This window comes from Nicotiana sylvestris, chromosome 2 (assembly GCF_000393655.2).
Source record: "Nicotiana sylvestris chromosome 2, ASM39365v2, whole genome shotgun sequence".
NCBI classification, from domain to species: domain Eukaryota; kingdom Viridiplantae; phylum Streptophyta; class Magnoliopsida; order Solanales; family Solanaceae; genus Nicotiana; species Nicotiana sylvestris.
The window spans coordinates 164373238-164387402 of record NC_091058.1 but is presented as its reverse complement, the minus strand read 5'-3'; the positions used below and the strand labels follow the sequence as shown (position 1 = coordinate 164387402).

Below are 14165 nucleotides of genomic sequence, written 5' to 3'. Positions count from 1 at the left end.
TATTTTCGTTCAAATTTATCTTTACATGAAAAATGGCTAAATTTCGGTTACCTTTGAAACTGTGGCTATTTTTGAACGATCACATGTAAATGTGGCTATTTTTGAATTTCTCACTGTCCACTCTACAAAGCCATATTTTCGAGTGGCCCAAATTTCTTTGCCATTTTTCTTTTGACTTTTTCAGAGGTAATCTAAAATACGTGACAAGAAAAATAATGAAAATTTCAAAACAAAAGGCAAAAGCCAAAAGTGTCAGAAAACTGGAGAAAAAAGCACGAAAGATCTGCGGACATATTGGCTGCACAGGCAACGAAAATGAAGCAGACATGAATCCACAAAGCCAAAATAGCTAAGCAGGAGAAAGCCCTTGGAGCGGAAAATCCTCAGAGGCGAAAATGGAAGAATCAATGGTGAAACTTGAAGGATCGGTAGCCGCGCCGATGATATTCTTTATTGTCGTCGCTGTTCAGTACCTCTCCCGCTATGTCGAAATCAATATGAGTGTATTTTTCTTAATTTTCACCTCTTTTTTAGATTTTTTAAATTTGGTTTATGTTAATTTTACAATGATTTGCTGTTTAGATACATATCTGTATATGTCTGCATGTGTGTGTATATTATAGCATCCATGTACAACATTATAAGTGTGTATTTATAATTTATGGAGATGTACTTTCTCATCTCATACACTCTTGATTTTGTCACCTATTTTCTAAGTCTGATGTAAGAATTTTTTACACCATCAGGTTAGCAGGTAACATTTTAAGAGACTTACCTGTAGATATTCTCTGTGTGACCTGATAGTGTAGAAGATTCTATACAAGTATATAACTTAAAACTCATTTGGTATTTTTCGTTTGGTTTATGTTAATTTCACAATGATAAGATATGAATACATACGTACAGTGTGTCTCAGTGTCTGGGAAGTGAAAGACTGTGTGTGTCTGTGTACATATATATACACACGCGCAGAAAATACCATCAATTGCTGAATATTCATTTGCTATGGAGAAAGTTGTTTTTAATTGAGCTGTCAAGTATTTGAATGGTTGATTTGTCACCAGTTAACACAAATCCGTTTGTAGATAAATCATGAATCTCCTACTCTTTTTTCTTAAACAGTTAATTGTTTTGCTACTGTCTTATGTCTAATATAACAATCTTTGTTTTCAGAGAGTTTCTGTAAATGCCGGGGAGTTGCAATTGCGCGCAGAAATTAAGCAGCTGCTAAAGGAGGCGAATGCCATGTCGCAGTAAGTGATTCCAATTGTTCGAGTAACTAATATTTATGTAGTCTTGGGTAGGAATTCAACGTCTTCTATTGTAATTCGTTTTGGAGTTTTCCACGTGGCGTATCCAGTAGTATAGTTATGGGTTCAAATCTTTTAGCCTAGATCTGGAGTTATCTATGTAAAATTCATTGGAATTGTTGAAAATATTGAACTATGAACCCATAACCCGAATAAGGTGATGGATTCAGTAGTTAAACGTGATTGAGAACCCATAGAAATAAAATTCTTGTTCTACCTCTGCACAGAGTGTTATATTTTTTTCTACATGACTATATTTAAAGCTTATCTTGACCAATATTTACTTTTTATAATTTTCTCCATGAATGTGACAAATTACATCCTTCTATATGTTGATATTTTACTGGCGGTTGAGTTTAAGATTTTAATTTGACTTTTATATTGTAAAATTGATGATGAACGAAAATGTTAAAGTAATTGTTGAAGATCTAGTTTGATAAAGAAAATATTATATCAAAGTTCAAAGCTTGAATTATTTAATAAATTTCAATTCTTGAAGGTTGTGAAAAGTGTATGAAAATAAAATGGTGTCTAACATTTTTGAATGTTCCAAAAAGGAAAGAGTGTCATATTGCAAAGGGTGGAGTATCATTAGTTTTTCAAGCTATATTGAATGGAAAACTATGTGTCGATAGTAATGATAGATGGTGCAAACCAAAATTGTAGGTTTAAGTAGACACATGAATGATATCTGTAATTCCCCCGTTATGGTAAAAGTTATGATGTCTAATTAGCCAAAATAGTATTTCTAGTAGGTTGCTGATAATTCTGATAATAGTAATTTTCCAACCAAAATACTAGTATTTCTTCTGTTCCTTCTGGGCTTTTATCTAAGAAAATGAGAATTGCCATTTGTTGATAATTCACTTTTTAGATCATGCTAATTTTGTACAGTATCTATGGTTTGTAAAACTTTATGTTGTTTTCATATTGATTTCAGGCCTTCAACGTTTGCTCAAGCTGCCAAACTAAGGAGGATGGCAGCAGCCAAGGAGCAGGAACTTGTAAAAAGTATGGCATAATAGCTGTTATAGTCATCTCAGAGCAAATTATCAGTTCCATTGACAATGTATTCTACTCCATGAACAATTAGCTCATATTGAAGTACCAAATACACCTGCCTATTGTTAGGACTTAAAACTATTTGACCTATAAACCTATGTGGATTTAGCAAAGAATAGAACATAATGGATGCATAAGAATGAAATAGGTGATATTAGCTAGTTGGGATGATAGTTTAGTCATGTTGGTGGACTAACATTTCATCCTTTTCTGCCGAATGTGTTCTAGTTTGTTTTGGATTTGTATGCCAGTCAAAAAGTAAAGAGATCCCCTAGTGAAAAAACCTTTAATTTGTTGTTAAATCCAAATTATTGGGTACAAGATTAATCCAGATGGATATTGAGGATTCATATAACCTATCTTAACTAGTTTGCGATTGAGGTACGTTTAGTGTTGATGTTTTTGTTTACTCTCAATTACTACATTTGGTGCCATACAGATCATGAAAAACTCAGAAAAGAAATGAAATCGTCATATGATTCACACACAAAGACCCTGATTATCTTAAAGGTAATGCATGCAATCTTTAATTTGGTAGTCAAGACTTTTGCAGCCTTTGTTTTAACTGTAAGATAATTAATCAGCTGCTGATCACACAGTTTCTAATGTACTTGTTGCTGATTATATGGTTTTGGCGTATCCCTGTGGCTTCCATACCTAAGCAGCTCGTGCAACCTTTTGGTAATGTGTTATCCTCTAGTATGCTTGGTTTCTCGACACCTGCATGTCTTGAAATTCATATTCACTAATCTGCTATGTTGTGCCTTTCAATGTGACAGGTGGACACAATACACATTTAATTGCTTTCACCGCCTTAATTTGTTTGCATGTTTGAAACTGATATCTTCTATAACCTTCCACGTTGCAGGTAAGATATTGTCTTGGCGAGCTGGAGGTCATATGAATGAAAACGTCATGGTAATTACCTTGAGGATTTAGCATTCATTGGAAATTTCTTTTTTCGGAGAACTGTGACTATATGAAGTAGTAACGAGCTTAAGTCTTGGGTGTGAGTCTTAGCCTGTTTGGCCATGCTTCTAAAATCTACTTATTTTGAAAAATGCTTTTGGGTGTGTTTGGTATGGAGTAAAATGTTTTCCTTACCAAGAAAAAGGAAAACATTTTCCAAAACTCCTTCTCAACCTTCCCCACCCTCACCAACTCATCCCACTCTCTCTCTCCAAAAAGGCTTTTTTTTTCTTTTCAAATTTTAGTTTTTCTGTTACCACCCACCCTACTACCCCTACACCCCACCCCGGCAAAAAAAATTATTTTTTTACCTTATTTTTCTTTTTTGCAATTTCAAATTTCTGTTTTTTCGTTTTTCTGCACCACCCATCCCACCCTAACTGCCCCCTCCCCCCGATATTTTTTTTTATTACATATTTTCAATTTTGGTTTTTTCATCTTTCAGTTTACATGTTTGAAAAAAATATTTTTAAATATATTTTTAAGTTTTATTTTTCGGTTTAAAGGTTCAAAATTTTACAAGTTCCAAAGTTATGAGTTCAGAAGTTTATGTGTTTGGGTGTTTACGGGTTTGAAATTTCGCAGTTTTGAAAGTTTTGCGGTTTGGAAGTTTATGAAATCTGTGGATTCGAAAGTTTATGGCTTCATGTTTATTATATCTAAATTATTTATGAATACTCTCGAGAATTTATTTTTCTTAATTTGCGTACCAAACACCGGAAAATGAATTAGATTACTACTTGTTTTCCAAGAAAACATTTTTCACGAAAATTATTTTCTGTTATACCAGACACACTCTTTGTCAAAAGGGCTTTTCAAAAAGTACTTTTGGTGAAAAGTAGTTTGTGTTTGGCTAATTAATTTGAAAAGCAGTAAAGCACTTTTAAGCAACAGTTCGTGTTTGACCAAGCTTTTATAAAGTGCTTTTCAATGTATTTTTCTCAAAAGCGCTTTTCAAAAAAAAGTGTTTTTGGAGAGAAGCTACCTTTTTCTGCTTCTTCTAATAGAATAAGAAGCAGTTGAGCAGTTAAAAGACTAGTTAGCTGTTGTTTGTGATTAATGAGCTGTTAAGAAGTTAGTTACACAAGTTAGTTAGGCATGCGAGGTGCACGTGTAAGAAGTGATGGAATTGTATATAGCTGGGTCTTCAGCTTATTTCTTCAATAACGAATAACAGATCTTCTTCTCTAAGAACTAAGGTTCAGATCTTATTTGCATGGCTCAATTTCACATGGTATCAGAGCGGGTAACTTCGATGCTCTGAGAAACTGTAAATTCGATATTCGCAGAAGAACAAGCACAGATTTGTGCAATTTTGTGAGTTGCAGAAGAACAGGAAGGTCAGATCTCAGTAAAAATGGCTGGAAATGAGGTAATGTCACTTAACCACAATCATCCGCTGTATCCTCAAGCTGGAGATGCGCTTGGGCTAGTCCTAATTCTGCTCAAACTCACAAGGCCAAATAATTACACTCTGTGGAGTAGAGCAATGAAATCGGCTCTTCGAGGCAAAGGAAAATTAGGTTTTATGGATGGAACCTGTGCCAAAAGTATGTATAGAGGAGAATTGGCAGAGCAGTGGGAGAAATGCAACGCTATCGTTCTGTCATGGATAGGAAACACTGTCGCGACAGAATTGATGACTAGTATCGTGTATGCATCCAATGCTAAGAAGGTATGGAGTGAGTTTGAGGAGCGATTTGATAGATCGAATTTGACTAGGATATTTCATTTGTGGACTGAAATCGCTACCTAGAGACAGGGCACTGACTCTGTTACTTCATATTACTCTAAAATAAAGGATTGTTGGGATGAATTAGATGTCTTAGCTCCACTTCCTTCTTGTGATTGTGAGGAATCTTTACCTTATGTTGTACACGTGAGATCACAAAGGTTGTTGCAGTTCCTTATGGGACTTAATGAATCCTAGAGTAATCTACTAGCAAGGAGACCTATAGTGTCGGTAAATGAAGCCTATGAAATAGTGTCTCAAGAGGAAAGTCAAAGGTTACTAGGTGTGGTAGATGTGAATAAGGATCCATTGACAATGTTAGCAGGAATAACACATCAAGTTTTGAAGCCTAAAAGGCCTAGTGTAATCTGTGAGCATCGTGGATACAAGGGACACTTAAGGAAAATTGTTGGTTACCCACAGGATTTTAAGAGCAAGAAGAAAAGGGCACAATCTGGCGGATTCAGACCTTTTGCCAATTCTACAGTTGTAGGAGAAAACATGAATTCATCAAAGGCACAAGGTCATTTCTTTACTGAACAACAGTATCAGCAGATACTGAATATGCTGAACAAGCCAACATCCAGTGACAATGCAGATAATATAGCAGGTAACATGGCAGGTATGACCTCACTGTTATCCAACAACTTTGCTTGTGAATGGATAATAGATACAGGGTCATCGCATCATATTACACCATATAAGGAGTTGCTGACTACTTTTAGAACACCGAGAGATCAAAATAGCAGTAGATTTCAAGTTCCTACTGGTGGTAGAGCAGAAATCACAAGTATAGGAGATGCAATGATTTTAGGAAGCTATATGCTCGAGAATGTACTACATGTGCCAGATTTCAAGTTTAATCTGCTTTCAGTGTCCAAGATAACCAAAACAACTTTCTTGTGTGGCTTTTGTTTTTTCCTGATTTTTGTGTGTTTCAGGGATTCCACAATGGGAAGGTTCTGGGGATTGGTTAAGAAAAGGAAGGATTGTACATATTGCAAGAGGCAATAAAACCTGCAATGGGAGCAACAATTCATAAGGAGGACAATAGTGGAAAGCTGTGGCATTGGAGACTAGGGCATCCTTCTATTGGAGCAATACAACACATTGTAGATGTCAAGAATAAAGTAGATGCTGAACTATTAGGATCTGTGAAATTTGTCCCTTGGCAAAACAAAGCTGACTAAAATTTCCTAATAGCAACAGTAGATCAAGTAGCCTTTTTCAATTGATGCATCTAGATGTATGGGGTCCATACAGAAAACCTACATATGATAAAATGCACTACTTTGTTACCATAGTGGATGATTACAGCAGATACACTTGGATATGTCCGATTCAATCTAAATGTGAAGTGTTTGTAGTATTGAAGAACTTTGCTTTAATAAAGAATCAATTTGACAAGAATATTAAAATCCTTAGATGTGATAATGGTAGTGAGTTCTTTAATTCAAAATGTAATGAGCTTCTTGCTTCCTATGGTGTGATTCATCAAAGCAGTTGTCCGTACACTCCCCAACAAAATGGAGTTGTGGAGAGGAAGCATAGACAGATACTAGAGGTGGCATGAGCATTAACCTTTCAAAGTTCAATGCCTATAAAATTTTGGAAGAACTGCTGTATACTTGATCAACAGGTTGCCATCCACAGTGCTGTAAGGAAAAACACCATCTGAGTTATTGCATGATAAGGTACCTTAACTATCTCATTTAAAGATGTTTGGGTGTCTCTGCTATGCAAGCAGGTTACCTAGAGGTGACAAATTCACATCAAGAGCTAGGAAGATAGTATTTGTGGGATATTCAGAAACTCAAAAAGGTTACAAGTTATATGATCTTGAAGATCATCAATTTTTTGTTAGCAGAGATGTTCAGATCAAGGAATCACTGTTCCCTTTTAAAACTGGGACTCAAGAAGAATTATGTGACATTTTTCTGTTTAAAGAGACCTTAAATGCAGGTATAATTCAGCCACCTGCATGAGGTACTCATGAACAACATCCTACTAGTGCAGAACCAATACCTGAACCAGGAGAAGCAGCACCTGCTGTGGAAAGTTCAGCCATTGATTCACCTGATCCTTTTGATGCAGCATTGGACACAGATGATGCTAATCTCCCAGATACATTATTGGACTCAGATGATGCAGTGGATCAACCACAGACACTTGAAGCTCCTGCAGCTACAGGATTTGATCAAGCTGTAACTCAACCAGTTGAGTTAACAACAGAAGATCAAGCAGATCAACATCATGAGCAACATGGTTCTATTGAAGAACACACTCATGGGAGACCAAGCAGAACAATCAGACCTCCAATTTGGCTTAGTGACTACATCACTACTGTCAAGCCAAAGGCACATTGTTCCTATCCTATATCCCATTATGTGACCTACACTCATCTTAACCCCTCCTATCAAGCTTACTTAGGCTCCTTCTCTATACCAACAGAGCCCAGATCATTCAAGGAGGCCTCTAGTGATCACAATTGGATTCAAGCAATGCAACATGAGATTGATGTATTAGAAGGGAACAAAACCTGGGAGTTAGTTCCGCTACCTGCTGGAAAGAAGACTATAGGGTCAAAGTGGGTACATAAAATCAAGTACAAGGCCAATGGGGAGATAGACAAGTACAAAGCTCGCTTGGTAGCAAAGGGGTACACACAAAGAGAAGGGCTAGACTATCATGAAACCTTCTCACCGGTTGCAAAAATGGTCACTGTCAGAACAATCATTAGTGTGGCAGCTTCAAAGAACTGGTTTTTATACCAAATGGATGTTAATAATGCTTTCCTTCAAGGAGATTTATATGAAGAGGTCTATATGAATTTTCCTCAAGGTTTTCACAGGCAGGGGGAGTATAGGGTGTGCAAGCTCTTGAAATCTTTATATGGCCTCAAACAAGCATCGAGGCAATGTAATATCAAGCTAACTACTGTCTTGTTGCAAGCAGGATATTGTCAAAGCCCTCATGATCATTCTTTGTTCACTAAACAGAGAGGACGTATTGTGATCATTTTAATCTATGTTGATGATCTACTCATTATTGGGAGTGATAAGGACCTCATTGAAGAAGCCAAGAAGACCCTGCACAGCAATTTCAAAGTCAAAGATCTTGGAGAACTCAAATATTTCTTAGGAATTGAAGTACTGAGATCAAAGCAAGGGATACTTCTCAATCAGAGAAAGTATGCCTTAGAACTAATCTCTGATGTTGGACTCAGTGGTGCAAAGCCAGCTACAATACCACTTGAAGCCAATACCAGACTAACTCAGCTGAACTAGACAAAGTGACTGGTGCTGCTGATGACCCTTTGCTTGAAGACATGTGCAATTATCAAAAATTGGTTGGCAAACTGATTTACCTCACCATCACATTTCCAGATATTTGCTTCACAGTTCAGGTACTCAGTCAATTCATGCAGCATCCAAAGAGGTCACACTGGGAAGCAACATTAGGGGTGGTGAGATACATCAAAGGTAGTCCTGGTTTAGGGGTTTTTCTAAGCCAGAACTCAGCCACTCAGTTGACAGCCTATTGCGACTCTGAATTGGGCAGCTTGTCCTAACACTAGGAGGTCATTCACAGGATATGTCATTAAGCTGGGTGATTCTCTAATCTCATGTAAGTCAAAGAAGCAACACACTGTTAGTCGAAGTTCAGCAGAAGCTGAGTATCGCAGCATAGCAGCTAGTGTGGCAGAAGTTATATGGTTAGTTGGATTGCTGCAAGACTTAAGTATGCCTATCTCCAGACCAATCCAACTTCATTGTGATAGCAAAGCAGCTATCCAAATTGCAGCAAACCCAACATTTCATGAGCGCCCCAAGCTTATAGACATAGATTGTCATTTTGTCCGAGAAAAGGTGAAAGAAGGGCTTATTGAAACTAAATACATTGCTACACAAGCTCAACTTGCAGACCTCCTCACTAAAGGTTTAGGAGTTGGCCAGCATCAGCTTCTCCTGTACAAGCTAGGAGTGCTCGATGTCTTTTACCCTCCAGCTCTAGGGGTAGTAATAGAATAAGAAGAAGCAGAGCAGTTAAAAGACTAGTGAGCTGTTGTTTGTGATTAATGAGCTGTTAAGAAGTTAGTTACACAAGTTAGTTAGGCATGTGAGGTGCACGTGTGAGAAGTGAGGGAATTGTATATAGCTGGGTCTTCAGCTCATTTCTTCAATAACGAATAACAGATCTTCTTCTCTTCTTCTTCTTCTTCTCTAAGAACTAAGGTTCAGATCTCATTTACATAGCTCAATTTCACATCTTCAAAAGTGCTTCAGCTTCTACTCAAAAGCACTTTTTTCCTTCAAAAAACTTGGCCAAACATGTTAATTTTGGCAAAAAAGTACTTATGGCTAAAAAAGCACTTTTGACTGAAAAATAAGCTTGGCCAAATAGAATGTTGGGAGAAGCACTGTTTTGATAGGTTGACTCTCGTAGGCTTGAAACCCATTATTTGTCTTTTACGACAACTCAAAGAGAAGGATGTACTCACTTAATTTCTGGACAGGGGTGGGGTGGGTAGGCATGGGGTGGGGTTAGGTGGGTGGGTGTGGGGTAGGTTGGTGAGGGTGGGGAAGGTTGAGAAGGAGTTTTGGAAAATGTTTTACCTTCTCTTGATAAGAAAAACATTTTCCTCCAATGGGAGGAAAATAAGTTGATAAGAAAAATGTTTTCTAAAACATTTAAACCAACCAAACATGGGCAAATTGGAAAATGTTTTCCTTGGTACCCAACACACCCTGAGAGTTCTGAAGATCTCAGTCTTTGTTAATTTTTCTTACTTTCTGTTGATTCATTTTGCAACTTCTATTTGGTTGAATGTGCCAATATGATATGATCTTAAGCCAGTATTCATTAATTACGTCCATTTCCAAAGCTGCCTATCTTTTGTTTGAACAATGTTATGGCTAACTTGTGTAATGTAATTGCAGGTGGGAATCATTCCATGGTTAATATTCTCGACTAGAGTCAGCAAACTTATCTGCCGGAAAATATTCAAGTAGGATAGGAGAGCAAAGTAATTTGAAGCGAAGAAACTACACATCAATTGAAAAGAACCAAGATGGTCTGCCTACTGATATATATTTATTTGATTGCGATTAACATGCACTATTTATTTGTCTGGTGTTCATTTATCACCTATCGATTACTGTCTTATTTTTGAAAAGATTATTAGTGAGGAGTAAAGCATAAAGTTTGTATGGTAGTGCCAACAGTGCCATTGCCACAGAAAGCATAAGGCTGTTCACTCGATTGAATATTGTCTATTTAGGTTATATATTGTTAGCATTTCTGATTTTGTTTCACAAGGATGGGGAAGTCTACATTATGCATTTCATTTATTATTTTTTTAAGGGGCATAAAAAGTCAAAACGTGCCAAGTAAAAGTAAACGGAGGGAGTAGTATGAATAATCTTATTAACTCATTCAGCTTGTTCTTTTAAGTCACTTCTTTTTTCTTTCATTTTTTGTTCTTTGTGTGATGCTTATTTGGGTCAAAGAAGAAAGTGGCTACCCTCGTGGAATTCGATAACTCTTTTCTGGCTTATACTTGAATACCCTACTTAAGCAGAACTAAATTAATTTCTAACACTTTTTACATGCCATTTTTCCGAGTCACTAGCTAATCAAGAGAATTATTTGTAATAATAGTTTTTAAGTGATATAATTGTGAAATATATATTGTTTTTTTCTCAATGTGTAGAATGTAAACTCATAGAAGTTGATAGAGTTGGACATGGTTTGATCAAGCTAGTCATATATATATTTTGGAGTTCTAATATTTTCACCTCTCCCTGTATTCTTATGGACAATTTCATCTGTTCTCCAATTTGGCATCTTTTAGCCAATAGCAAAGACTTTAAACCAAAATTTTAAATAATTAATACATCACTTTATGGATAATTTGTCCTCTAAAAGGGAAAATGCTGAAGAATTGATCACAGTTTGTGATATTCCTTTTGTCAAAAAGCTGTGCTGCACTGTGGATAGCATCCATTACAGGAAGGTAGGGCTGGACATATATTGTGTAAAACCGATAACCCGAATGGTTAGTTATTTATTGGGTTATCGGTATTGGGTTATTGGGTTAACGATTCGATAACCGTTTAGAATTTTTTCACTATTGGGTTATCGATTTGGGCCTCTGTTTGCCAATTTTGTTAATGGGTTAACCGATAATCCAATAAGAATTAATGAAATTACTACTTTATCCTTAAGTATATACATATATTAGGGCTTCACTTCATTCTTTCCTTGTATTTTTAGTTGTAAAAAGTTATAATCTTGAAGAACGTAATAATGTTGAAATCAATTGTTTGTTTAGTGTTTCTTTGTGACTTTTCTTATGTGATTTGATGAATTCAGTGTTTAAAAATCTTTTAGGGTTGACTATCAAATAAAGTAAATTCAAGAATTAGTGCTTATGGGGTTTGATTAAGTTCGGTAGATTTTTGGTTAGGGTAGGTTTGACTTCTAAAATAAATAAATTCCAAGAGCTGATCTTTCCCATTCTTTTTGGGGTCAGAAATTGTTTCGGTTTTGTTGTACGTTTTAGTTCTTCTCTTTTTTGCTTAACTCTAGTGAATTGTCTTTTCTTTTTTGTTTAACTCTAAATTGAGTTATCTTATCGGGTAAACCGATAACCGAACCGATAATGATCGATAACCGATTAATCGATACCCGATAATCGCTTTCTTATCGGTTCGGTTATCGGTTTATCAAATTTATAAACCGATAACCGATATGCTACACCGATAATATTCATAACCGAACTGAACCAACCGACGCCCACCCTACGAGTGCGAATTTTAAAAAGAAAGAAAATTGCTAAAAGTAGTAAGCTTCTTGTCAAAAAGATAAAAATCAAAGTTTACTACCACTTGAATATAGAATTATCATTCAAGTCATTATTTAACTGATCGATCATCTTAGGTCCCCCGTTAAAAAAATATTCCTCAAACTTATGCACCAAATTTTGGTTTGACTTCCAACTTTTGAATTGGAGTCAGAGGCTCCTACTCAAGTGATACCTCACAGAAAGTTAATGTAATGTGACATCCATCGACTTAAGAAGACTCATCATTCTTTTATGCCAGTTTAATAAGGACTTTGAAATTTGTCTGCACTTTGCAAACTTTAGATATATAGAGATGTTTGGTAGGATGTATTAAGGAAAAAAATAATATATGTATTAGTTTAGTATTATTAGTCATTTGTTTGGTACTAGTATTTTTTATTCTATGTATACCTAATACATATATTAGTTATGCATCCTATTTAATTAGGTATCATTTTTATACATAGCAAATCATGATATTAACAATACCATGCATTTAATACATAGATAAATATGTATAAAGATATAACTGTCCTTTCAAAACCTTTTCCAAAGAGCATGGAGGTGTGTAAACAAACAATATCTTTTTTTTTTAAAAAAATAATGGAAATGCATGCTATTTTTAATACACCAAACCAAATAGTCGATAAGAAATAATTCAAGGATAAGTAATCTCGGCATTACTAATATACCCTATTCAGTACTATTCTTATATACCTACCAAACGAACCCTAGTGTTTAAGCTATGTCACGACCCCAAATCCACTAGTCGTGATGACACCTAACCCAACCCGCTAGGTAAGCCAACTAATAATTATCCAATTTCAATAATATTAACAAGACAATTAAATGAAAGCAATTTACTCAATTTTATACGTTCCCCAAGGAATGATAGTACAAATCATGAGCTTCTAAGAATAGAGTTTACAAAGCGGAAATGAAATAAATACATAGTCTGTTCGAAAAGTACGTAAACAGAGTTTTATAGACCTAAATCTACCACGAACAAGGGGCAGCTTCAACCTGAACGCAGGTATATCTTCAATCCAACTACCATCAAACACTGCGACGTCAACAGCTAACATCTGCATGCAAGGTGCAGAAGTGTAATATGAGTACAACCGACCCCATGTACTCAGTAAGTAACAAACCTAACCTTAGGTTGAAAGCAATGACGAGCTAATACAAGGTCGGGTTCAATGCCAACATCACACAACAGTTCAAAATAGCATAGTACAAGTATATAAGAGGTATCTCAGAAGTAAGATACTCAACTCGTTCACACTTTTAGAGAAATAGTCATGCTTTTCAAGTATCTCAGTGAAAACCCAAATCTTTTACCGAAAATGCAAAAATTATGAGTAAGTTTGAAAACTGTAATTTTTTCAAATATCCTTTCCACAACAAATAACATGTTTCATTTCTTTCCAGATAACAAGTATTAAATACCTCTCCATGCCCACATATCAATGTGTATAATGAGTCATGAATGACGTGATACCGTACAGCATGAGGAAAAATGCATCTCTATGCCTGTATGCCATGTGTGCATGCCAATGCCATATGTCTCAGAGTTGAATCATGTACTTACACTTTCAGAGTACTCAATCTCACTGTCTCACACTTTCCACTCATCATGCTCAATCACTCGGTACTATATATGGCCCATACGGCCCAGGGAAGATCCATCCCGGAATATATACATCACTAACCATCCGTCACTCAGTACCGAGGAAAGGCCAATCCGGCCTTATGGAGAAGATCCATCTCCAAGTATATAAATGCTTTGGACAAGATCCATGTCCAGGGAAGATCCATCCCTCAATATAATCAACCGCGCTCAATGGGGTGCTACAGACTCCGGAGGGGCACCTACAACCCAGGAGCTATCATAAGCCAGATCCAGGCATAAATCAATATAACATACTGCGCGTGCAGCCCGATCCCATAATTATCACTCATAATCAGACTCTCAGCCTCACTCAGTCACCAATCTCTCCAGCCCCACTCACGGTCTCACAATGTCATGAAACTAGCCCGACAACAATGATATGATGTATCAATAAATAACAACTGAGACTGAGATATGATATGCAAATGCATGAATATAACTGAGTACGAAATATCAATGAAATCAGTGAGATGGCAGTAAGAAACAACCACTATGGTTACAAACAATATCAACATAAAGCCTAAACATGATAGTTAGCATGATTGACAACTTAGTTATTTTATCACATGGTGA

At 36.2% G+C, this 14165-nt stretch overlaps 1 protein-coding gene across 5 annotated transcripts; it reads left to right on the top strand.

The window, feature by feature from the left end:
* Positions 1-219: 219 nt before the first annotated feature.
* Positions 220-10391, top strand: LOC104218681 (protein GET1-like). Of its 5 annotated transcripts, none has more exons than XR_011405525.1 (7): positions 220-503; positions 1174-1253; positions 2251-2321; positions 2812-2882; positions 3038-3151; positions 3241-3290; positions 10014-10069. XR_011405525.1 is itself a non-coding variant. In XM_009769224.2 (7 exons), exons 1-7 carry the CDS (start codon positions 396-398, stop codon positions 10083-10085), a joined length of 468 nt encoding a protein of 155 aa, XP_009767526.1. In that variant the 5' UTR covers positions 227-395; the 3' UTR covers positions 10086-10391. The 5 variants fall into 5 exon arrangements, 4 of the variants coding, with proteins under 4 accessions (XP_009767526.1, XP_009767524.1, XP_009767523.1 ...); XM_009769224.2 differs by having other exon boundaries at positions 227-503; positions 3038-3053; positions 10014-10391; XM_009769222.2 differs by having other exon boundaries at positions 227-503; positions 2972-3053; positions 10014-10391.
* Positions 10392-14165: the final 3774 nt, after the last annotated feature.